The 23,595-nt window shown below is 36.7% G+C and overlaps 2 protein-coding genes across 4 annotated transcripts; both read right to left on the reverse strand.

The window, feature by feature from the left end:
• Positions 1–3,665: 3,665 nt before the first annotated feature.
• On the reverse strand, positions 3,666–12,905 carry LOC117399741 (inositol monophosphatase 1-like). The gene is made up of 9 exons (XM_033999107.3): positions 12,746–12,905; positions 10,110–10,202; positions 9,698–9,837; positions 9,116–9,220; positions 8,403–8,448; positions 7,532–7,640; positions 5,727–5,835; positions 5,222–5,373; positions 3,666–5,064 (listed from the first exon to the last, which is right to left on the reverse strand). The coding sequence occupies exons 2-9, from the start codon at positions 10,170–10,172 to the stop codon at positions 4,940–4,942; spliced, it is 849 nt and encodes a 282-aa protein (XP_033854998.1). The 5' UTR covers positions 10,173–10,202; positions 12,746–12,905; the 3' UTR covers positions 3,666–4,939.
• Positions 12,906–13,949: 1,044 nt separating this feature from the next.
• Positions 13,950–23,354, reverse strand: LOC117400660 (inositol monophosphatase 1-like). 3 transcript variants are annotated; one of them, XM_059023115.1, is made up of 9 exons: positions 23,251–23,354; positions 19,949–20,036; positions 19,531–19,664; positions 19,205–19,309; positions 19,065–19,110; positions 18,417–18,525; positions 18,128–18,236; positions 17,183–17,334; positions 13,950–16,236 (listed from the first exon to the last, which is right to left on the reverse strand). In XM_059023115.1, exons 2-9 carry the CDS (start codon positions 20,009–20,011, stop codon positions 16,097–16,099), a joined length of 858 nt encoding a protein of 285 aa, XP_058879098.1. In that variant the 5' UTR covers positions 20,012–20,036; positions 23,251–23,354; the 3' UTR covers positions 13,950–16,096. The 3 variants fall into 3 exon arrangements, with proteins under 3 accessions (XP_058879098.1, XP_058879097.1, XP_058879099.1); XM_059023114.1 differs by lacking the exon at positions 23,251–23,354 and adding an exon at positions 21,232–21,363; XM_059023116.1 differs by lacking the exon at positions 23,251–23,354 and adding an exon at positions 21,229–21,363.
• Positions 23,355–23,595: the final 241 nt, after the last annotated feature.

Here is a 23,595-nt window from a genome sequence, read left to right on the forward strand (position 1 = left end):
ATTATTATTATTATTATTATTATTATTATTATTTATTTCTTAGCAGACGCCCTTATCCAGGGCGACTTACAGTCGTAAGCAAATACATTTCAAGTGTTACAATACAAGTAATACAATAAGAGCAAGAAATACAATAACTTTTGTTCAAGTAGTAGGACTACAGGGAGTGACCTTATTAAAAATGGAATTTGCTATATAAAGCCAAGTCTCTTGTCGTCATAATGAATTTGACTTTAAACAACTGCTACGTTACTGCAATGTTGGAAATTGGCAAATGTCACACTGCAATTGACATTTTTGGGAGAGTTTCATGCAAAGTTACCAGCCAAATATCAAGTAAAGGTCTAAAACGTGTCTGGATGCTAGGGTTATCACTGCTGCATCTACTCTTTACCCCATCCCCTATAACACGCTAAGCCATGCTTTATTTAAATGAGTATTTGTGACATGCAAACACGTCATGACTGTAAATAGAAAATTAGAACAATCAGTAAAATAAAAAAGTTGATCACTATGACCAACAATTGGACAAGTGGTTTTGTAGAGCAGATATATTTAATCATGTACTGTAAATACAACATGTAGCCTCCAGACTCTGTTACCAACAATAACTTGTGCTAATGTCCTTATTATTGTTTAGATAAATGTAAACTTCTAATGTGTACAATAAATACAGTGTAGACAGATGTAAAGCCGCCTGCACAATATCTGTACCCTTTTCAGATCCCAGGGGGCAGCTTATCTGTTGCAGGTAACACAAACGAGAGCACAAGAACCTTTGCTGCAGCTGCAGTTTAGGCTAGTTAAAAGGCTAGTAACAATGGGTTACTGTGAATTAACATATACATTTGTCCAGAGTCCAAATAAGTAAGAAGTGTAAGTGGTTCCCTTTCAATTCGAAGACGACCACCAAAACATTACTTATGGGACGCCCTCTGTCCCGCCTACAGAGGGGTTAAAACCATCATTCCACGGAAGCCCTGTTTCTTTTTGCCTCTCAAGACGGTAAGACCCTCTGTGTTGGTATCTGTGTATTGTGAAAAAGAGCAGTTCCCTTGCCTTTCAGGCTGAAAGCTGGCTTGCTGCTTTCATGGAATCAGTGACTCCTGATTCAGCCTTTTTCTTCTTTCTACTTCAGCAACCTGCGCGCGGTTGCGTTGCAGGCTGCTGCTTTCCAATCTGTGGTATGTGAGTTGACTGCCTGTGCAGTATTGATTTAAAGGAGTGAGTGTTGTTGTCTTTTTCTCGCCTTCACTCGTGTGGGAGCATGTCCTTCACCGGGGCTAGGCTCTGCCTTACCCCCGCTGTCGAGCGACTCAGCTGGCTGCCGAGTGGCAGTTTAAATATATATAAAAACATGTATATATTTGTTATTGTTGTTGACTAAATACCCTTGCTGGCACATCTGCAGTGCGCATACGTTATTCCCGCTTGCCTGTGTTGTGCAGCAGCGATGTAAAAAAAAAAAAAAAATCCAGCAGGCCTTGTCCTCCACGGGCCATATTTTTACTAGACCTGCTGTAGAGTACACATCGCTGGCTGCCTCGGCCTACCCATCTCGCTGTGACGGGCCTCCAAAAAAATCAACAACAACAGCACTGTGCTCCCCAGTAATATTGTTTGTATTGTATTATTGTGTTATACTCTGTCCACAGATTCGCCAGCCGCGGCTTTGGTCTGTGTGTCTCCCCTGGTGCATGCTACGTGCTAACCAGGTGACTGACTACACGCGGTTAGAGCAGGCACAGCTGCATTAGCTGCCCCCCGGTGCTTCGGTACTTTGATGCACGCTCAGCCTGTGGTACTTCGGTGCCTTGGTGCACGCAGTGCTCGGTGCACTCGGTACGCAGGTGTCTAGTACCTCAGTGCTCAGTGCGTGCGGTGCCTCAATGCCCTCTGTCTGTAGACGGTGCTCCATTCCGCCTTGTCCAGTTGCTCTGATCGAGACTGTGTGAAACAGCTCTCTCTCTCTCTCTTTCTGGAGTTCCCCTGCAATTGCATTGCTCGAAGCAGGCTTGCCACTTCCCTGGACTCAGAAACCCTGCTTCTGTGAACTCAGCTATAAACGCTGCAGAATTGCACTGTTTACTCTTTTTCTTTTCAACAGCCTACATCGCTTTGTAACCTAGGGTTAAGCGGTTCTGATGTGTCCCTTGTAAGCGGCCGTTCCTTCTCCCTCATGATGGCTCTGGTATACATTTCCCATACGCAATGTTTTGGTGGTCATCTTCGAATTGAAAGGGAACGTTAGGCTACTTACCGTAACCCTGGTTCCCTGAAAGAGAAGAACAGCACCAACCAGCGAGGTCTCATCGGTCACCCTCACGGCTTTGATGCAAAAAGAGACAGAGTTTCCGTGGAATGACGGTTTTAACCACTCTGTAGGCAAGACAGAGGACGTCATCACAGGAAGGGGCCTATTGGCAGCTCTGGTATAGAGAGCTCAGAAAATACCCACCAATAGGCAGGCATTTCCCATATGTAATGTTTGGTGGTCGTCTTCTCTTTCAGGGAACCAGGGTTACGGGAAGTAACCTGACGTTCTCTAACAACTGTGTTTTTAAACAGTCTAATTGTATACTATAATTGCATGTGTTATTAGGTGTATCTGCATTAGGAACAAGACCCTCCTTAGGGATAAATTAATTACCTAACTCAAACAGAAGAATACAAATATCAATGTGCACAATAGCTTCTTTAACTTCAATGATTTCCTGTGCTTTGGGTTTCGGTTAATGTAATTTATTCCACCCCAATTTGACAAAAAAGGTCCAATGTGGATATTCCAAGCAGAGAAAAAGCTCAGCTATTGCCTTTACAGCTTGATGCACAACCCCACCTGGGAGTGATGTATTGATGTTTTGTTTTTTTTTTCTGTCCATGCTGTAGACTTTACGTTGTAGCAATAGCTTCAAGAACCTTTTGTCATAAGCACATTATTCACATAGATTACTGGCACCGTGTCTGTAGTGGGCTAAAGGTCCATTCCCTTCGTATACAAGTTCTTTAGAACCTCAGACAGCATCAACGCAGACTATTATACTACACATGCTAGATGAAGGGACATGATGGTGATGCGCTGACTAATAGAGAGTTCACTGCTGATGGTGTTGGAGATCCTGGGTGGACCCTTTACAGTAACAGTGTCTTGAAGTGTTATCCATTTGTAATCCCACAGCACAAGTTGCAAATCTGTGAGATAACTTACTCTACTGGTAGACATCCAGCATTGCTTTGTACAGCTTGAAACGGTGGCAGGGAGAACAGTTCGTAAACATAACCAATTTTCTGTAAAGTCAAGTAAACTTTAGAATTTTAAACATGCAAACTGGATACAATTCTTCAGAAAAAAATGCTTGGTTTTGCCATTTCTTTAACACTGCTAAAATAAATAAGTCATTCGCTGCCACCTGCTGGACATTGACTAAAACTAAAGACATTCTCTTCTGCACCTTGGAATGTCTAATGTGGCTTGCCCTTTGTGCACTAAACACAAGGAGATACACGAAGGAAGCAATGAATTCCCAAATGCATTCAAATGTTTTCATTTCATGGTTTTTTTTGCCTTTAATTTCCATTTCTCAGTTAAAGTGTTTTCTGGTGTTAATCTAGTATATATATATATATTGTCTGTAAATATTTTAGCTGATCCTTTTAAAACAGTATCACCAAAAAAGTATTTATTTTTTAAAACCGTAAAACAGTCACATATTTTACCTTCTAGGCGTCTCTTATTTAATTGAACCACCATCCTGGACACACTCACACTGAAGAGCTTGACACTCATGTTAAATGATTAGACATACTTACAGTCTTGAGTACATGATCATTCATTTTTGGAAATAATTGTATCCCGTTGGAAACAAAACATGCAAAGAACTGTAAATGTTATCATGGGTTGGAACAGAGTATTTCATATATAAATAATAATGTGTTATTTGTGCTGGTATTTGTAATTGCCAATATTTTAATGTAATAAAATGTAGTTGTTTTATTAATGTGTATCTGTAATGAAATGAAAAATAAAATGAAAAATTAATTAATAAAAATAATTTCACTGGGATTATATATATATATATATATATATATATATAATATATTATTATTATTATTATTTATTTCTTAGCAGACGCCCTTATCCAGGGTGACTTACAATTGTTACAAGATATCACATTATTTTTACATACAATTACCCATTTATACAGTTGGGTTTTTACTGGAGCAATCTAGGTAAAATACCTTGCTCAAAGGTACAACAGCAGTGTCCCCCACCGGGGATTGAACACACGACCCTCCAGTCAAGAGTCCAGAGCCCTAACCACTACTCCACACTGCTGGCTAAATATATATATATATATATAATTTTTTTTTTTTTTTTTAAATATGATAAAACATTTTTCATACACATATGAATACATTATGTGAAAAAAAATCCATCCCATTCAGCTCACTTTATGATGACCTATCTCATTTCAAGTTTACGTGACAACATTTGTTTAAAAATATTTTTAAAAATATAATGAAGTTCACTTAATTCCTCGTGCTTGCAGATTATAACAGGAATGTAAAGGAAAGGGTCTGCATGTTAGAATGTGTGCCGAGTTACAGCTGGAGTTACAATTTGTGTCGTTTCAGAATTAATGCATATTTTCTAAAATTATACCAGTAATTTAATATATATAATTGCAACACTAGTCTGAGAAAACTTATGAACACTTTGTTCATCCAAATAAAACTATTTATTTTTTAAATCCTTTAAATTAATTATTTTTTAAAACATATTATTTTTGTCCGTGTGTATCTAGTAAAAAAGTTTTTTTTTTTTTTGATTAAAAATAAAAACAATGCATGGTCATCATTACGCATGGTTTTCATTATACAATAACATACAATAAACGCTTTTAGCCTACAACAAACACCTTAAAATAATCCAATGTAATTAATCGTCTTTCTTTCCATCATCTCTTTCACATGGAAAGGCCTGAAGCTCTTTCGCTATTCTTTCTCCAATGGCTCTACTGCTTGCTGTTATCAATCTTCGGGACATTAAATCAAATGGTCCTCCTGCGAAATAAATGTGCGACAAATGTTACAATACTGCTAGTTAGTTTTTTGAGATGTGTTATTAAAATCCACTTTCAAAACATATCTTGTTGCCATATAAAGTTCCCCGTGGGGTATGATAACCTATATAGTCAGAAGACTACACTCTGCCACTTACCAGTTACATCCATTACAACGCCTCCCGCTTCTGTAACTATGACTGCAGCTGCTGCCATGTCCCAGCAGTGGATCCCAATTTCGTAATAAGCATCTGCCCCGCCTGTGGCCACTAGGCACATGTTGACTGCAGCTGTGCCTACCGCTCGGATTCTGTAAAAGATCAAAACATTTGCAGTAGCTGTAAATATGCTGGTAATCAGTTAAGGATAATGCCATCTTCTGTATGTCTATGGTTTCAGGTTCCATATGTCTATGGTTTATTGTAATATTTATAAATTAATATTACAATAAAACTATCTGTGCAGTATTAAATATGATAAAACATTTGTCATACACAAATACATTATGTGAAAAAAATCCACCCCATTCAAAAAGCACAGCAATGTGGCAACTGACATTACTTGTATAACTGTTAAAAGTAAAATATTCAATATATAATTTTCCATTTAATGCTAATTCTTAACAGAAATATTTTAAAAAAAAGTGTGCATGAAAGAGCTTACCCGTGAATTGGAATGCACAAAAGCCGATCCATGTTTGCAAGAACCCTTTTCACAGTATCTGGGTTTCGATTGGAACCCAGTTCAGTAATTATAAGTGATTTGGTTATATCTAGAGAAAAAAAACAAAAAGATTGAAAATGGCTGAGGTTTCAAAACCATTTGCTAAATGACATTATGCAATGGCTTGAGTTGACAGAACCGCAGCTTATCAACACTCCAAGCAGTGCTCCAAGCTGTGAATTTCACGTCGACGGTAATGTGCTGTTTTGTACTTCATGCAGCAAACCATTGTAGAACACATGGGAAGCGCTAAACATAAATTAAATGAAAGCAAACGTAAAAAACGCAAACTTGGGATTCCTTTCTGTGCCCAACACCGGCATCTCACGACAACTTGATTGGAATACTGCAACTCTATTTTACAATAGCCATCCGGACGACGAAGACTAACTCTGAGTTCAACTACATACATACATACATACATATATACATATTAATTATTATTTAATGCCGTGTCTTTCCTTAGGAGGGTGCAGTAGTATTAGGTGGTCAGTCGTGAGCTTGTCTTGTGAATGTCAGTCGTGTGTAAACTGTTAGTCATTTGCAATCAGAGTGAAGTATCCATTACGGAAATAAATATTTATACCTGTGAACACTAGCAAGTTGCTGTTTCCTGCATTCTAAAAACATCTGTTTTTCTTGAGAGAAAAATGCGATTGTGGGTGGGGGTAAGCTCGGACCATCCCAGTTACACACCACAACATTAAGGCAAAATAGTTAATATGTTTTTTTAAATATACACCATAAAATTGCTACTGGGCTGCACTGCACATACATACATACATACATACATACATATATACATATATATATACATATATATATATACATACATATATACATATATACATATATACATATATAAATAAGAAACATCTGCTACAAATCAAGGATTACTGTATAGCCTGGTAGATCTTCCATTCCGAGCACAAACTTTGCTCATCCAAATAAAAAAAATTTTAAAATTCACCACATTTTAGGCCTGCTTTTCAGTCACATATGTGAACACGCAAAGGCGTCTTAAACCGCAAACGTGATCAGGGTTACAGAACGAAATATGCGGCGGCCCTGAGGCGACACCCTGAAGCGGCCCTGGGCTGGCACAGTAGTGTGAACGTAGTTAGGAGCCAAACAAAGCATTTCTGAGTCAACATAAACTCCTAGGTCTTTTTCATAGTTCCCTTCTTCAATTTCACTATCTCCCATATGATATTCATAATGCACATTTTTATTGCCTGTGTGCAGTACCTTACACTTTTCTCTATTAAATGTCATTTGCTATGTGTCTGCCCAGATTCTGAATGCCGTCTAGATCATTTTGAATGACCTTTGCTGCTGCAACACTGTTTGCCACTCCTCGTATTTTTGTGTTGTCTGCAAATTTAACAAGTTTGCTTACTATACCAGAATCTAAATCAATAATGTATATTAGGAATAGCAGATGACCTAATGGTACACCACTAGTTACCTCGCTCCATTTTGAGGTTGCTCCTCTAATCAGTACTTTCTGTTTTCAACATGTTAACTACTCCCTAATCCATGTGCATGCATTTCCTTGAATCCCTACTGCATTCAGATTGAGAATTAATCTTTTATGCGGGACTTTGTCAAAAATAGGGTGCTGTGCAAGATACAAGCTTATTTTGACCACATTCAAGGTCTGAGCAACCTTTAAGCCATTTTGATTTCTCTCTCTCTCGCTCTCTCTCTAATAATTTATTTTTAAAATTGTTTTGCTAAGTCACCTTCTTGTCCAGAGACCTTTAGCTGCACTCCATTGCAAAATGCTCCTTTCCCTTTTCTTGCAGTGTACATTTTGTCCTCCATGCAGCTGTAAACAACTCCAAATTCTAGCTGTAAAACAGAATACAAAAGGATTATTTACCCTTCTTCGAGTGAGGTGGTTTTAGAATTGACGATTGACGAGTAATTTCTAACTGGAAATAAAAAAAAGTCAGAGCAAAACCTTAGGGTGGAGGGTTAATTGGAATAATTAACCAAAGAGGTAATTAGTTTGGGCCTCTACTTTCAAGAGAAAATGCTTGTTCTACACAGACAAGTGAACCAGTGAAACTGGACTGGAACCAACAAACCTTTCTCTGCCTTTTGTGTTTCATCACCTCTGCCCTGTCTTAGAGCAACCGTGGCTTTGTACTCAAGCTGCTAGCCTGTGACCTTGGATATAATAACAATCTCACAGACGCCTGCTGGTGATTGCAATTGTCAAAAGCAAAGATACCAAGATGCACAGACAACCTCATCACTGTCCCTGGCTCCACTGTTGAAGACCTCATCCTCAACCAACTTCTAAGGAACAGGTTCGATGAGCATAAACAGGTTCACATAACATTTCCATAGTCTGGGGTACCGCCTTCCCACACAAACTTAACACATCATTGATCATTTGGACAGAGTTGATTTTCAATCAGTCTAGTCTGGAAAATAAACTTATACAGGGACTTACTATTGCACCACCCCTCCAGTCTTGCATTTATTTGGTAGAATCAAGAACAATTATGCCACCTATTCATTTCGGTTTTATACAGCTGGAATGCAAATATATACCACCCATCTTAAAGTTGGATTTAGTTCCTCTAGAAACAGAAGTATAGGTACCTCTTTCTTGACAGCAAAGCCAATAGACACGGCTACAAATGGAAATCTAAAAAAGAAAAAAATAACAATAACAAAACGTATTTTGAACACAAGACCTTTAAGATTTCGGGTCTTATCAAACCATTGAATGGAGCTGCCAATCATTCTCTCTGGGTTGTGTCAAGCAAAATACAGGAATATTTCTGTAAATCCTCAAGCTTCAGCAGTACACACACACACAACTTAATCTGTTAACACAGCATTATATTTCCTATGACGGTTGCTAGAAATAGCATACCATTGAATCTGCTGGCTAAACATTATATTGTCAATGAATCTATATGGGAAAGCACTGAGTTAACTACAAACTGTGACACAACATATATATTTTAATGGCACACTGTATCAGTATTTTAAATGTAACAGTATCAGTAGCAACAGCACATATCCATGTGTCAAGAGGGAAATCTATAGACCTGATTAATCGTATTATTATTATGTGAAGAATGTATAGTAGAAAAAAATGAGCAAAAACCCTACAGAAAATAAGAATGTCTGAGCTATAAAAATAGCTTTACAATTCAACCTGGTATTTAAAATTTTGCGGTTCATGTGATTGATATATTTTCATAACGTGCATCATTCATTAAAATGTATGCAAATACGTCAATGAAGTAACTCAGGGTATGGGGAGAGTCAGTGTCAGTGTCTGTTAAGGAAAGTTCAATTCAAACCTGTGCACAAAGTTGGTTGTTCCATCAATGGGGTCGATAATCCAAGTGGGGTTGTCTGTTAGTATGCTAGATTCTCCTGCTGCCACAGACTCCTCTCCAATAAAACTAAAATATAACAAAACACAATTTCTCACAATCACCTGAACATACAAAATAAGAACACAAACTTTTTTACAATGATTCAGCATGCTACGTTACATCTTGGGTACTCAAGGTCAAGCATATATATATTTATTTTTATTTATTTATTTCTTAGCAGACGCCCTTATCCAGGGCGACTTACAATTGTTACAAGATAGCACATTATTTTTACATACAATTACCCATTTATACAGTTGGGTTTTTACTGGAGCAATCTAGGTAAAGTACCTTGGTCAAGGGTACAGCAGCAGTGTCCCCCACCAGGGACTGAACCCACGACCCTCTGGTCAAGAGTCCAGAGCCCTAACCACTACTCCACACTGCTGCCCCATCCAGTGTGTATGTGTATGTGTATGTGTATGTGTATGTGTATGTGTATGTGTATGTGTATATGTATATATATATATATATATATATATATATACATATATAGTGAGTTACCTGTGAGTTGGAAATTTCTCTTTGATTGAAGACATGATCATCGACTCCACTTTCTGATCAGTCTCTGTTACCAGATCAGCTGGAGAACTTTTCAGCATTACAGACATACAGCCTTCATGTTTTAAAGCTTCTCGAACCACCTACAGAGGAATATATTAAAAACAAGGTTACTGACAACTTTATTGGGAGCAAACTAAGAATTGTAAATACAGTACAGTGTTTGTGTACTGTAAATATTATTATATTTTATAATACCAGTAATAAAAACAAAGGCTGGCTTCCAGTAGACTGTGTATTTTATAGAGGTTAATCTTTAATTCTATCTGTATGCTATCTTTATTAAAAACTGTTTGAATATAAAGCTTGCTTAAAACCAGGCATGAAATGGAAGCACAAAAAGTTTTTCACTCACTTCTCCAGCTTTTCTAGCAGCAGCCACTCCGTGGTCCATACACTCTTCCCAAACATCTGACATTTTTCCTCAATTTATTCTTATGTGAAGCAGCTGTTGGCAAAAATAAATTTAAAAAAATTCAAAAATTGTCCTCTTACAGTCTGAATTAAAAGAAAAAAAAAAAAAAAAACATTTTGTAATCCATAATTTAAAATCTCAGTACAGGTACTTATTTATTTCTACTCAAACACTGATAAACAAAGCAAATAACATTACACTGGCAATATGTTATAGTAAAAAACATCCAAACAAATATTCAGTACCTTCTGGCAGATGTTTCAAATGTTTTCATCTGTTCTAAACAAAACTGTTACTAACGGTATATAGGTTTAAAATGAGTAGGAAGTGGTCAAGCTGCAACTCTGAAATGCCTGTTGTAATATTTGTATTACTTAATTAATGAATTTTGTAAAATTAAAGAAAGTAGACATTTTCATGAACAAAACTAAAGCATCCCCGATGGCACAGGGTAAGGAATTCAAAAGCAAAATGAATATGTTAAAAAACAGATTTTTCTGTTAGTCAGCAAGGCAATATCTAAAAGCATGAAAAGCCCTAACAAGCCATCCAAATAACACTTTACTATAACCAGCGTCAAAAACCTGAGCTAAGCTGCAAAAGCATCAGCCAAGCATCAAGTTTCCTAGTAGTGCCAAAACACACAGAACAAGACCAAAGTGTCAAACAAAATGTAAAACATGGGTGACAATATTCTTCAACGGAACCTTGGGTACCAAAGAAATTAGAGTTTAATCAACAGGGCCAGCATGTACAATAACTTAACTGACTGGTTTATTTACCAAATGCATGAAGTTTGGGGGGAATCTGAAAATGTGATTTGAAACATTTGTAACATAGCACACATGCAATTCCAGCAGTCTTTTAGAGACCCCATATGCACTCATTTCTTTCCATGCTTCTGCTCTGGTTGTCTGTCAAAATGTGGATGGTGTCTTGTCTTAGCAGGTCAATAACTCCAAGACCCTTTTCTGGTGTATTTTACATAGTTCCGTTTTCCTCAAATCTGCAAACCGAAACCTCACGTTACAGTTTTGTTTAATAAATCACAGATTTCTATAAATGTTTTAGGGTACCAATCATTATATTCAAGTTGTTGTAACGTTTTGGTTGATGGACTCTTTGTTTCTGCTATACAGGGATAGGCCTACCTACACAAATTAAAAATTCAAACTTTTGTTCATGTGCATCATATATATATATATATATATATATATATATATATATATATATATATATATATGATGGTGTTATGAAATGAATACTTTAAAGATTTTACCGTACCAGAAGATAATTACCAGGATCATCCGCTAATATTATGAAGTATAGGACTTATTTAGTACGCTTACTCGTCCTACGTTTGTACAGCACATTTTAACACGAAGACAACGCCATTATTATCTCAAATGACTTATAAAAATTAGTGAAGTTAAAAGTGAAGCCTTTTGAACCTCAGCATTTGGTTCATTAAGGTTCGCTCGCCGAGTCACAGAACTATGTAATGATATAATGTACCTTAATATATTGTTGATACACTATTAAGCAATTTTTCATTTTCTTAGGTAGATAGCAAATGTATACGGTAGTTTAAATAAACTACTATAGCAATGTGGCACCCTTTTCCTTTTTGTCTATATGGTTGAGGAACAGTGTTCTGAAGAGATTGGTTTCGTTTTTTTTAAATTAAAATATTGTAAAAACTTTAATAAACTGCTGCACAATAAGATAAGTAATTAAGAAGCATGCACGTCTGATGTATTCAATTTAACCTGGAAAAATCAGTGAATTAAATATAAACAACAAATTTAGAATTTAACGTCCAGTGTCAAGCAGCAATAGGCTTCCGGCAAGTTAATATGCAAGTGTAATCAGTGTGCGGAATGTGCACAAAAAGGCATGTAGTACTATGAATACAGGTGTACTTTACTTAAACGTGTTTGCCCGAATCACGCCTAATGTAATAAAAACGCTTTTATCATTTTATCATTAATATATTTATTTCCTTTTTAAAAATACCTTTTGATTTTCTGATTTTCTGACTTTTCTGCCGGTTCAATATCTTAAATGTTAGGTTTCTATTTATTTATTTAATCAAATGCTAGTAATGACAATGTGCACGTAAATCACCGAGTTTGTCTTTACACTTTAAATTGTGAATTTCCATCCGCATTTGTAATGGCTTATAGTCCTCACTATCGGTCTAACTTGTTCCACTTGTTCAGGTCACCTAAACCAATTTTCATGAGGTTTGGTACGCTGCAATCAGGACTAACTAGTACAGATCCGCAGGATTTGCTAGACCGCATTTTAATCCACTTGATGCGGACTAAAAGTCACTGGTACGCTGCAATCAACCCGGTGTGTTTCTTCTAAGCACAAGTTGTCAGATCAATGTGTTATCATTTTAACAACATCCCTTTAAAGGCTGTCTCTCTAAATCTGTACATTAGAACAAAAACGAACCTTAACAAACTTGTGTCCATCCGGATCATGCAATAACAGAGGTTATATTATTTCTTTAATATTTGAAACAGTATTTTATAATAATAATAACAAATCCCCATATAGCACAATACCTGTTTTTAATTGTTACTTGTTCTTCCTGTGTTGTCTTTCAACAAAGACTGTTTGCAAAACGTAATCAGAACGATAGCTGTCACTAAACACAACACCGAAATGATAAAAGAACACTTCCTGAAACATCTACCCTATTGAGTTCTTCCCTTTCCTTTCCTCGGGGTTTGTATGGCGCTACAACTTACAAGTCAACTTATTTGCGCCACCTGGTGTTCGGAGTTTTTCTTGTCATTTATTTTTATTATGTAGTTTGTAATTACCCAATTCTACCCGAAGGCCTACCCATTTGCTGTTAAAAACGACTGCACACAGTAAGGTTTATCTTGGATTAATTTATAACTGAATTACAGAAGACCAAATTAAAGGGGGTCAAATATTAAATATTAGGTTTTATGACAAGAATAATAACAATTCAATTGGGAAGTAATTTAAAATGGAAGCGAGTTCTACTTTTATACTAAATACTATGCAAAGGTATTTTGTAATATTCAGAAATGCAAAGAACTGTACAGTACAATCACATTAAGTACCTAATTGTAGATAATTTCCTCAGGAAAATAACAATACAATTTAAAAGAAGGTATGAATAAACGTAGATACTTCAAAACTATCATGTTAAGAGTTAAAAGCAAGCTTCTCCTCATAGTAATAACCTTGATGAGAGACATCTCAAGTTGCACTTTGAGGAGTATCACTGCCCATGGTAACTGGAAGATAGCCAATTATGATCCAGGGGTGGTGAAAGTTACATTTGTGATGTGATTACACCAAATGTGTAAGGTAGTACAATTATGAAACATACAAATTATAATTGATTCTGGGGCAAAAAAAGAGTATATATAACAGACACACTGGTGACTGAAATATTTGATAATAAAATTGGTATTATTTTTACTGCATTTTCTACCAAGGGTTTAGTTGTGGGTGGACTACAGTAGGGTGGATAGCTGAGACACCAGCTTTAACTTCCTTTTATATTGTAATGGGTGAATGGAGTGCCGTGCCTGGGGCCAGCTTTCAACACTTATGTTAATATGCAGCATGCTGGGAGTGAGAAATATGGTAGGGGAAAGCTGTATTATTATTGTTGTGTTTCGTTATTAGTTATTGTAAAGTTTCAATATTGTTAAATGTATTACCCTGTGATTGTTATTACCCTTCTGGTGTTATTTATGTAATATCAATCAATCAATCAATCAATCAATCAGTCTTTATTTTATATAGCGCATTTCATAGTGGACCACCATCACAAAGTGCTTTACAAGATGCAGTAACAAGAAAATCAAGAAATGCATAATACATGCTATACAGTATTACAAAAAAATGCATAACACATTAAATACAGTGGAAAGTGCATAATACTTAATAGTATCATAATACAGAGTCGGAGCCATGAAGCTAAACAAGTGTTCTCCAAGTGTGGTGCACTTTTGCTTGGGGATAACAAGCAGGCCAGAATCAGAGGACCTCAGCTTGCGGGCAGAGACATAGCGGGTCAGCAGGTTGAGGAGGTACTTGGGACCTGTGTGTTGAAGGGCACTGTAGGCGAGCAGGATAGTTTTGAATATGTGGATGTCACCTTGAGAGGCGGAGTAGTGCTCTGGGGTGGGGAAGGGCTGTCTATGTGTATGTGTTTGAGTGTGTGGATAGTGCTGATTTGCTGTAGCTTCCTAATAAACTGCAATGATCTGAGATCCTTGGTGTGTGTCTCCAGTAATTCCCGTGCTTGCTACAATATCATTCATGATAATTAATTTTCATGACAACAATTTATTTGATGTTTGACATTTAAATTGTCTGCATTTTACAAAAACCCAATACCATCATACTGTAGCGTTTCAGCAGGGATGGCAGAAAACAGTAGAGACACTAGTTTCTTCTCAATGCTTTATTCAGCACACCATTCTCCACACACAGCTCTGTCAGCTTCTCAGGTTACACGCACAGAATACAGGAACCATGGCAACCAGAACACAACAACAACAGCAGCCCTAAAATAACTTACACATCCCATTGGTCCTCAGTCGCACGCTTCAGGCCAATGGGAACACAGAGAACATGTGCAAAAACAGTGACTCACAGACAGGGCCAATCACAGGGAAGACACAGACCATGTGCAGCACGACTGACACGGACAGACAGAGGACCAATCACAGGGGAGCCACAAACCATGCACCACAAGACTGATACAGAGAGACAGGACCAATCACAGGGAAGACACAGAACATGTTCAAGCACAGGCCAGGATTACACAGACACAGACAAGAGGTAAACAAAACAAGCGATGGGAAATACAGAGTGAGGAGGGAACACAATTACAACGGGAATTACAGTACAACACAAATATGCACAGATCTTTACAATACCTTAAAATAACACAGTTTTTGACTTGCAGATGTTTTCACAATCCCTGATTAGCATTCATTTTGCATCACTACCTTCCCCAAGGTAAAGTTATAGTCCAAGATACTACAGAACTAGTCAAATTACAGAACAGAGTGGATTATTAGTCCTCATACATCATTCTGTGATTTCTTTGTTTGTTTCAGTGTGGGGGTTGTAGTTTTCTATTGAATGTTAATGTTGCATATCTTTTTTCATGAATTATGTCTTTTTATTGAAAACTCATCAGGTGTAGTACATGCTTTTTTTTTTTGTAAAATGAGGGGTACATGGAGTCCCTGTTTTCTTGAATTTCCCCATCTCCTTTTTGTTTTTTCTTGTCCGTTAGCAAATTCATGTTTCATTATCAATATTTTGTGATGCCTGGTGTTTTGTAATAGGAAATATTAACCAATGGGTTGAGAGAAGGAAAACAAATATTATACCTTTTTGTTCTGATCAGCTTTGTTTAGCTGCTCACACAAACTTAAATATAAACCTTGATTTTATGATACAAGTTCATTCTCAAACGAACACTGCAGACAAGTTTTGCTATTCGGCTATTAGTCTCAAATAAGTTTACAGCTATGGCTGAAAGTTTTGCATCAAACTATAGAATTAACTCATTTTGCTTCATAAAGTTGAATGAAACCTGCTGAAATAGTGTTACTTTAATGTACTGAATTACATACCACATTGTAGTTTTCCATATACTTAACGAAAACCTCTAACATCAAATCCTGTACTACTATTATGGCTTCCAGTAGACGTTCGTGGTATGATTTTGTAGTTTCTTTGATTACATTATGTTAAATAAAAGATCTAAATGATGTTCATATATACATTTTCTTTTCAATTATGTCTCAATCCTAAGATTTTACATGATGCAAAACGTTTGGATGTAGCTTTACATGTAGTGGTCATTCTACAATACAAATTCTGAGCATCCACCCCCACTTTACCATAAACTAGTTTCCATTGGCATGTACACCAATCTGCTCATCATCTCTTGCACATGGAAAAGCCCTAATATGTTTTGCCACGGCTTCTCCAACAGCCCTGCTGCTTGCTGCAATGATTCTTCGGCACATCATATCAAATGGTCCTCCTAGAAAATAAATAAATAAAATAAATAAACTAATCCATAGAAATAAATCCTATAAGTGTCTTGAATCCGGACCAAATCAGAGCGAGATAAATACAGTAGACCATTCAACAATTTAAAGTGACAGTGTTAACCAGAGGTATTGTCAGTCTTGTGGGATGGGAGGAGGAGAACAGAGAAAAAGTAGCCGAATACCTCAGACTTTAATTCTATTCATTTTATTCAATTTAGCTAGTTAACCCACAGCTCTCTGCTCTTATCACAACCTGGAGATTGTAATATTCCTGTAGACTGGACTCTCATTTTAAGAATGTATTAATAAGAATAAGTTCCCTGCCCCTCTACCCAGAGTTCTAGACGTTGACACTAGGATGAGCTTGTCTGGACCTGAGCTGGGTACAAAGCCAAACAAACTAATTCTGTACACTGTAATTACAGAAATATTGTAAAGTGTGATTAGTAAAGTGTATGCAACTCTGTGTGTTCGCCCTGTTGTGGTGAGTTTCCCACAGCTAGCCGCAGCACATGTTCTCAAATATGTCTTGGGTTTAAGGAGCAAATTAAACATTTGTGCAATGGTTCATCAAGGAACCAGGCTTTGTGTCAGTTTATTTCCCTACTCCCCCCTCCCCCAAATAAACCAAGAAGTACAGGTATGGTAGGGAGTGTCCAGCAAGAACAAGGAAACAGGATACAAATTTAAGTGCAATTAATACATGGCCCCGTTATAGAAAAGCTTAGGTAGCTAGCAAATATTATGGTACCTCTGGAAATTCATTCACATCCACCAATATTGAAGCAGTCTCTTAGACTAGATGCATGCCTCTGGAAATTCATTCACACCCACCAATATTGAAGCAGTCTCTTAGACTAGATGCATGCCACACCTGCTAGATTGTTACCTGGAGAACAGTGCTGGAAAGGAACAAATATGTGGCTTGCTACTCACCATCTGTATCCATCAAGACACCACCAGCTTCTGTAACAATTATACCAGCTGCAGCTATATCCCAGCAGTGCAATCCAATATGATAATAGGCATCAGCTTCTCCAGCAGCTACAAAACACACATCTGTTGCTGCTGTGCCAACAGCACGGAAACTGGAACAATGACAAAAGTAAGATTTCTGTTCATTTGGGTTTATTCATTACTTCTTGTTTTATTCAATTACCATGGTATATCAAATACAGTATGCAAAGAAAATAATGTGGATTTGTATGTCAAAACAATTTAAAGTTTAAAAAGACTTTCATTCCAGAAACATTACTTTTACAGAGTAGTCATTTAACTGTTTTGGGTTGCACTTTTATAGGGTGTGTACCTGTAAGAAAACAATGACTAATTTCATAAAGTCATTAACCTGTGGTACAGCAGGCTGTAGGGTTTAAAACACAACGCATTACTTTCCCTAGCTTTCTGCTTTGTTGTACGTATCCTTGCAATATCCTTTTCAACATAATTGCGATTGTTTTTATATTTTTATTAACATAGCCCTGGTCATAAATCAGTTTGAACTAGTTATTTTCATTTCACGTCAGTTATGCTTCGGGTCTTCCCATCAAAATGTCTTCTGAATTCAGAACATCGGCTGTTCAAATACAACCTGTCCAAACAGAAACATTTAACTGGTTTCCGACTCCTCTCCCAGTGTTCAGCATTTTCATTGGTTCATCTGTGTTACCTGCTCGCTCTGGCACAGGTTCAGAGGAGTGGGAACAGGTTTATGAATGATGGACCTTGGTACTCTGTAATACCTGTAAGTCTCAATGGATAAAGGCATCGTCTGCCAAATAAACTAATAATAATAATAATAATAATAATAATAATAATAATAATAATAATAATAATAATAATAATAGTAGTCAAGACATTGAAAGAAATATGAGCACGTACCCATGAATTGGAATGTTCAGAAGCTTTTCTAGGTTTGTAAAGAGTGTCTTCAATATCTTAGGGTCTCGTTCAGGTCCCACTTCAGTTATTACAAGGGATTTGGTTATATCTGCACAGAAAAAAATATGACTTTGATCAACATAGTTCATAGAAGTGTACATTAGCCACCATGTCTTAACTGTATAGTTGGAAGGGATTTTTTAATATGAACCCATTCCACATCATTAAACTGTACTGTACTTCAGATATGTAAATATAAAAACTATTTCAACAATGTTGTGCAACTCACCTGTCTGCCCGGAGACATTTAACTTCACACCATTAAGAAATGCTCCTTTCCCTTTCCTTGCGGTGTACATTTTATCCTCTTTACAGCTGTAAACAATTCCAAATTCAGTCTGCAAGACAAAAGAGGGAATTAAAAAGCAGCCAAGTACTAGTTCAGCAAGAATGCACCATTTGAATTCTCTCAAATTCAATTCTGCCCTAATCTGTAAAAAAAACAGGAACCTTCATAAAGACAACACTATGAATGCACATAGACCTTTCATAATGTGAGTCTTTTAAGCACATGCTCTTGCCATGCAATTACTGCTGTTGAAAACACCAACCATATCATGTTCAGTATCATGTAAGGACACCATGGATTCAACAGAGTCTGTAAATAATTTCTCTGGAGTGTCATGCCAATTCCTTATTGGATTGCTGTCTCATAAGGGGCTTTAGGGAGAAGATGAAGTGTCTCATGTTCTTCACCAGTGAATGTCAAAACATGTGTTACTATTACTATTACTAATATTACAACAAGCTAGCAACAGAACACTTCAGTAGTTATGTGTGCTACATATGCTTTGTATTTACCATTTTGGTCCAACACCTTTGTGTAAAAAAAAAGATATATTTGTCTTTCAAAATACCAATATTCACATGCGCTTACCACTTTGTTGACAGCAAATGCAATAGATACTGCCACGAATGGAAATCTAAAAAAAAAAATACAGGATACATTTAAATATAAAGAATTGTAAAAAGAAGAAACTGATGGAAGCAGAGCAAAAAAAGCAAGGGTGTACCAACCTGTGCACAAAGTTGGTGGTTCCATCAACGGGGTCGATTATCCAAGTTGGGTTGTCTGTCAGTACACATTCTGCTCCGGCTGCCACTGACTCTTCTCCAATAAAACTAGAACAGAAAGTGTTTACATCATACTAGAAGAACCTTTCGATAATTTATAAAACTCAACAAAAGCACATAACAGGTCCAACAACTGTCCAGCGATTCTCAGTTATTAAAATTAAGAAAAGCCACATAGAATGCAAAAACTGTAATGCACCATTTGTTACCTTTCCGTCGCTATTGTGCCAGCTTTATATTAAACCCAGAGGAGGGGAAAAGAGAATTACCTGTGAGTTGGAAACTTTTCTTTGATTGCAGAGATAATCATTTTCTCCACCTTTTGATCAGTCTCAGTTACCAGATCAGCAGGGGATGTTTTTAACATCACTGATTGTTCATTATGTAGAGCTTTACAAATCACCTGTAGGAAAGTGAGGATTGTTACAATATGTAATAGCAGATGATTGTAAAACCTTAGTGTCACCATTCAATGTAGTATATCAAAGCTAACCTAATTGCTGATACAGGATAGTGAAGTTAATGGTGACTTGTTGACTTTCCTTGTTCATCTTTAAGAAATCAAAGCAAATGCGTAGTTGCCTGTTTGCATCAAGTCTTGACCCATTACAACACTACTCTTCCATTTGATAGCTGAAAGCTTATGATGAAAACTCAAAATAAAGTTTTAGACTTCTTGTTACTTACCTTTCCAGCATTCCTTGCAATAGAGATCCCTAACTCCATGCACTCTTGCCAAGAATCTGCCATTTTCACAATAGTTTGTTATCTTGTACTGTAGCAATAGATAAAAACAAATAAATAAATACAAATCAGTCAGTTCCAAAGCATGAGGACCCTACTTCCAGTTTAAACACACAGCATGTGGAGCGGTCCTCTCCAAGGAGGACAGTGTTTGTAAGGGCTGCTCGCAAGTTACACACTGCCTGTATAGTTTTTATTAAATAAAGTTAGAAGTCAATCTTCTGAAGCTTTTGCACTGTGTCACATGCTTAGTTGGAGGAATGCACATTTATGTTTACTCATAAGTTAGAAAGATTCTGGAACATGGAAAATGAATTATATTTCTAAGTTTTAAAATCCCTACCTTTACTTTCCACCCCCTAAAGGAGCCCACAAAGTCTGAATTTATGGACAATGTTTGGTCTTAAAACAATCCATTATATTTCTCTAGGTAGGTCAGTATGGCTTTACTGTAGGAAATGTGTTGGTGGATTATAACAACCAGATACATTAGGCAAGCAGCATTTAACACTTACATTATGATTTAACAATGACACTATGATATAACAATGACATTATGATATACATACAAGTAGAGCAATCCAACATCAATATACAATTGAATCTACTGTTTTGGCATTATGAGTACTGCATTACGAGTCATTTTATCACAAGCAGGTGTATGGATACATAAGGAATGGTGAAGTGGCTAACTATGTCAAATAATAGTGCAAACTGCTTTGAAATACAGTAGGAATCCCTAACCAGAGCAAAGGCAGAACTTCAAGTTTGCACCAAAATTGGTGGCTAATTTAAAGCAGCGATCAGGTTTATGTATGTGCTGCATATCTTAAAACCCACACATAAGGAATGGTGAAGTGGCTAACTATGTCAAATAATAGTGCAAACTACTTTGAAATACAGTAGGAATCCCTAACCAGAGCAAAGGCAGAACTTCAAGTTTGCACCAAAATTGGTGGCTAATTTAAAGCAGCGATCAGGTTTATATATGTGCTGCATATCATAAAACCCACGATTTAAACTACTCACATATTAAAAACAAAAATGTGGTTCTTCCTGTTAACACACATGTGTATTGCACGTGACACGAAATGCAACGCAGATGCATTGTGATCTGTAGAAAATATATAAACGGTGATTTTTGCATAAACATTGCAAATATATTTACATTGATATATAATTACCATGCAAAACAACAAGTCTAAAAACATTATTACACTTACTACCTTGAGTTCCAACACCCGGGACACTGTGCTCTGACCAAAGCGAAATTACTGCTTCTAGAAGAAGGCGGGGAGCAGTTTATTTTTGCTCTGGTTCTGACTATAGCTGCTTTGGAATTTAATACTTTTGAAAACAAGCGTGTTCACACAGCCATCTTACAGGGCATGTTTAACTGCAACTTGTCTCGAAGTGTTTTGGAGTGCCTGCGTGACAGGGAAACGGCGACGGTGGATCACATTGTTTGGTATCATGGTTTAGACGGCTCTGGGGGGCAGACAACTGTTGTATTTTGTTTAGTTAATTTATCATCTTTAAAACCAAACCGACGATTCGCCTTCGGGATTAACCCTGATATAAATTTCAGTTAATTGCAATTGATAACTGTTCATACATCAAAACATGGCAAATCAAAGATCGAAACGCATGCTACAGACACCAATAGCAAGGCACGAAACCCCGACCCGCAAGCAGATGAGAATGTGAAGCACATTTGGAAGCGACTGTAAATCAAGGTCTGTACATTGGGTTTATGGTAGTCGACATTAAAATGTATTTAATTGGTGAATTCATTGTTGGTACTGTGCTGTGCATTCACACTGGGCCGTTTCAGTCGCTGTCTGGTTCGTTTCTTTTGAAACAATGTATCAATCTTCTAGCAAAGGGCGTTGGATGCAAGCTAAAGTTCGTTTTTTTTGGTCCTTTTCCAACTTGTTTCAGGGCTGAGTTCGTTTGTGTTCACAACACAGTTCGCATATGGTCTGGGAACCGAATGTTTACAGTATCCTGCAAGGTATCTTGGAAGATGATAGCAATTGATGTATTGCTCTGGTTTTTATCATCATTTCTAAGTTAAACACTGTGTGTATGTATTGCACATCATAACAACTCATTGTTCTCTTTCTATTGTCACCCAATCAAAACATTTTAAATGTACAAAAAGCCAGATTAGAAAAAAATAGATCAGCTAGTACCTGGATACACCTACTCAGAATTATTAAACAAATAATCCATACAATATCTATCTATCTATCTATCTATCTATCTATCTATCTATCTATCTATCTATCTATCTATATATATATATATATATATATATATATATATATATAAATAAATAAATATATATATATATATATATATATATATATATATATATATATATATATATATATATATATGTTTTTCCAATGGCGATAACACAACCCAACACATTATTCTACTGTTAACTTGCTGAGCACATTGATACAGGTTGGTTAACTACAATAGCAAAGCTGTGACGATTTAGCAATGTTACTGTTTCGGAACGAGACAACATATTATGCCTGAAAACTGGGACAATCACAGTTTTCCTGGGATGTCTGGTAACTCTATGTAGTTCCCTGATACATTTGCTTTATTTATTTCCTCAGAATATGAACTAAAATTCGCGTATAGTTCGTTTCCTCAAGGACCGAGCCCAGCAGTTGTTCACGTTGAGATTTAGCAGGCGATCCAGAATCAGTTGCCAAACAGACCGAGACTACCTAAAGTTTAGGTACTGTTAGTTTCCCAAACGCGCTTTGCTTTTCACACTTGATACCAAACGTACCGAGTGTGGACCAAACCCACTAAACGGACCAGTGTTAACACAGCCTAAATCGGTACAGCACAGCTGACAAATGAACAACAAAACCATTCCCTCCCAGGCTGTGTGCTGATTTAATTCAATTTCTCATGAACTTTTATATTCCACTGTTCGTAATCTGGAAGTAACATTCACTCAGACACAATGTTACTGCTGCTAACAAGTGCTGTTTACCAAGTTGTCTTACAAGCGTATATTAAATATATCTTTGCGGTTACACTAGAAAGAAAAATGATATCCCTTATCCTTCATTTTAACTCTTTTTGTTTTGTTTTACAAATAAACCCCTGCTTGTGGATGAGTTTATCAGCATTCAGTGAACATTTCTACCTCAAATTAAGAATTTGCATCAGTAAAGAAATTGTATAAATAATACAAATTGTAACATAAGACTTACCTTGAATTATTGCAATATCATTTTCTTTACAGGATCCTTTCTCCTTGTACTTGATTTTTAAGTGTGTTGCTAGAGCTAAGGGACCTACCAGCATCTTATATACCTTAGCTACTGGGCAAGAGGGAAATTATTGGTCAGTAGCCAAGACAGTGGAAAAGTACAAAGCTCTTGAGCTATGGTGGCTTCTAGTTCACATATAGGAGTTAATGTGACCCTTTGTAGATATCACTTTATTTTTCTGACCTTTTGACCCAATGACAAAGGCATTTGCTGAAATACTTCTACCCTTAGTGTATTATCAAAAGAAAAACAACATGATTTGAATAATTTAAGATATTTCTTTAA

The sequence above is a fragment of the Acipenser ruthenus genome, chromosome 4, assembly GCF_902713425.1.
Source record: "Acipenser ruthenus chromosome 4, fAciRut3.2 maternal haplotype, whole genome shotgun sequence".
NCBI classification, from domain to species: Eukaryota; Metazoa; Chordata; class Actinopteri; order Acipenseriformes; family Acipenseridae; genus Acipenser; species Acipenser ruthenus.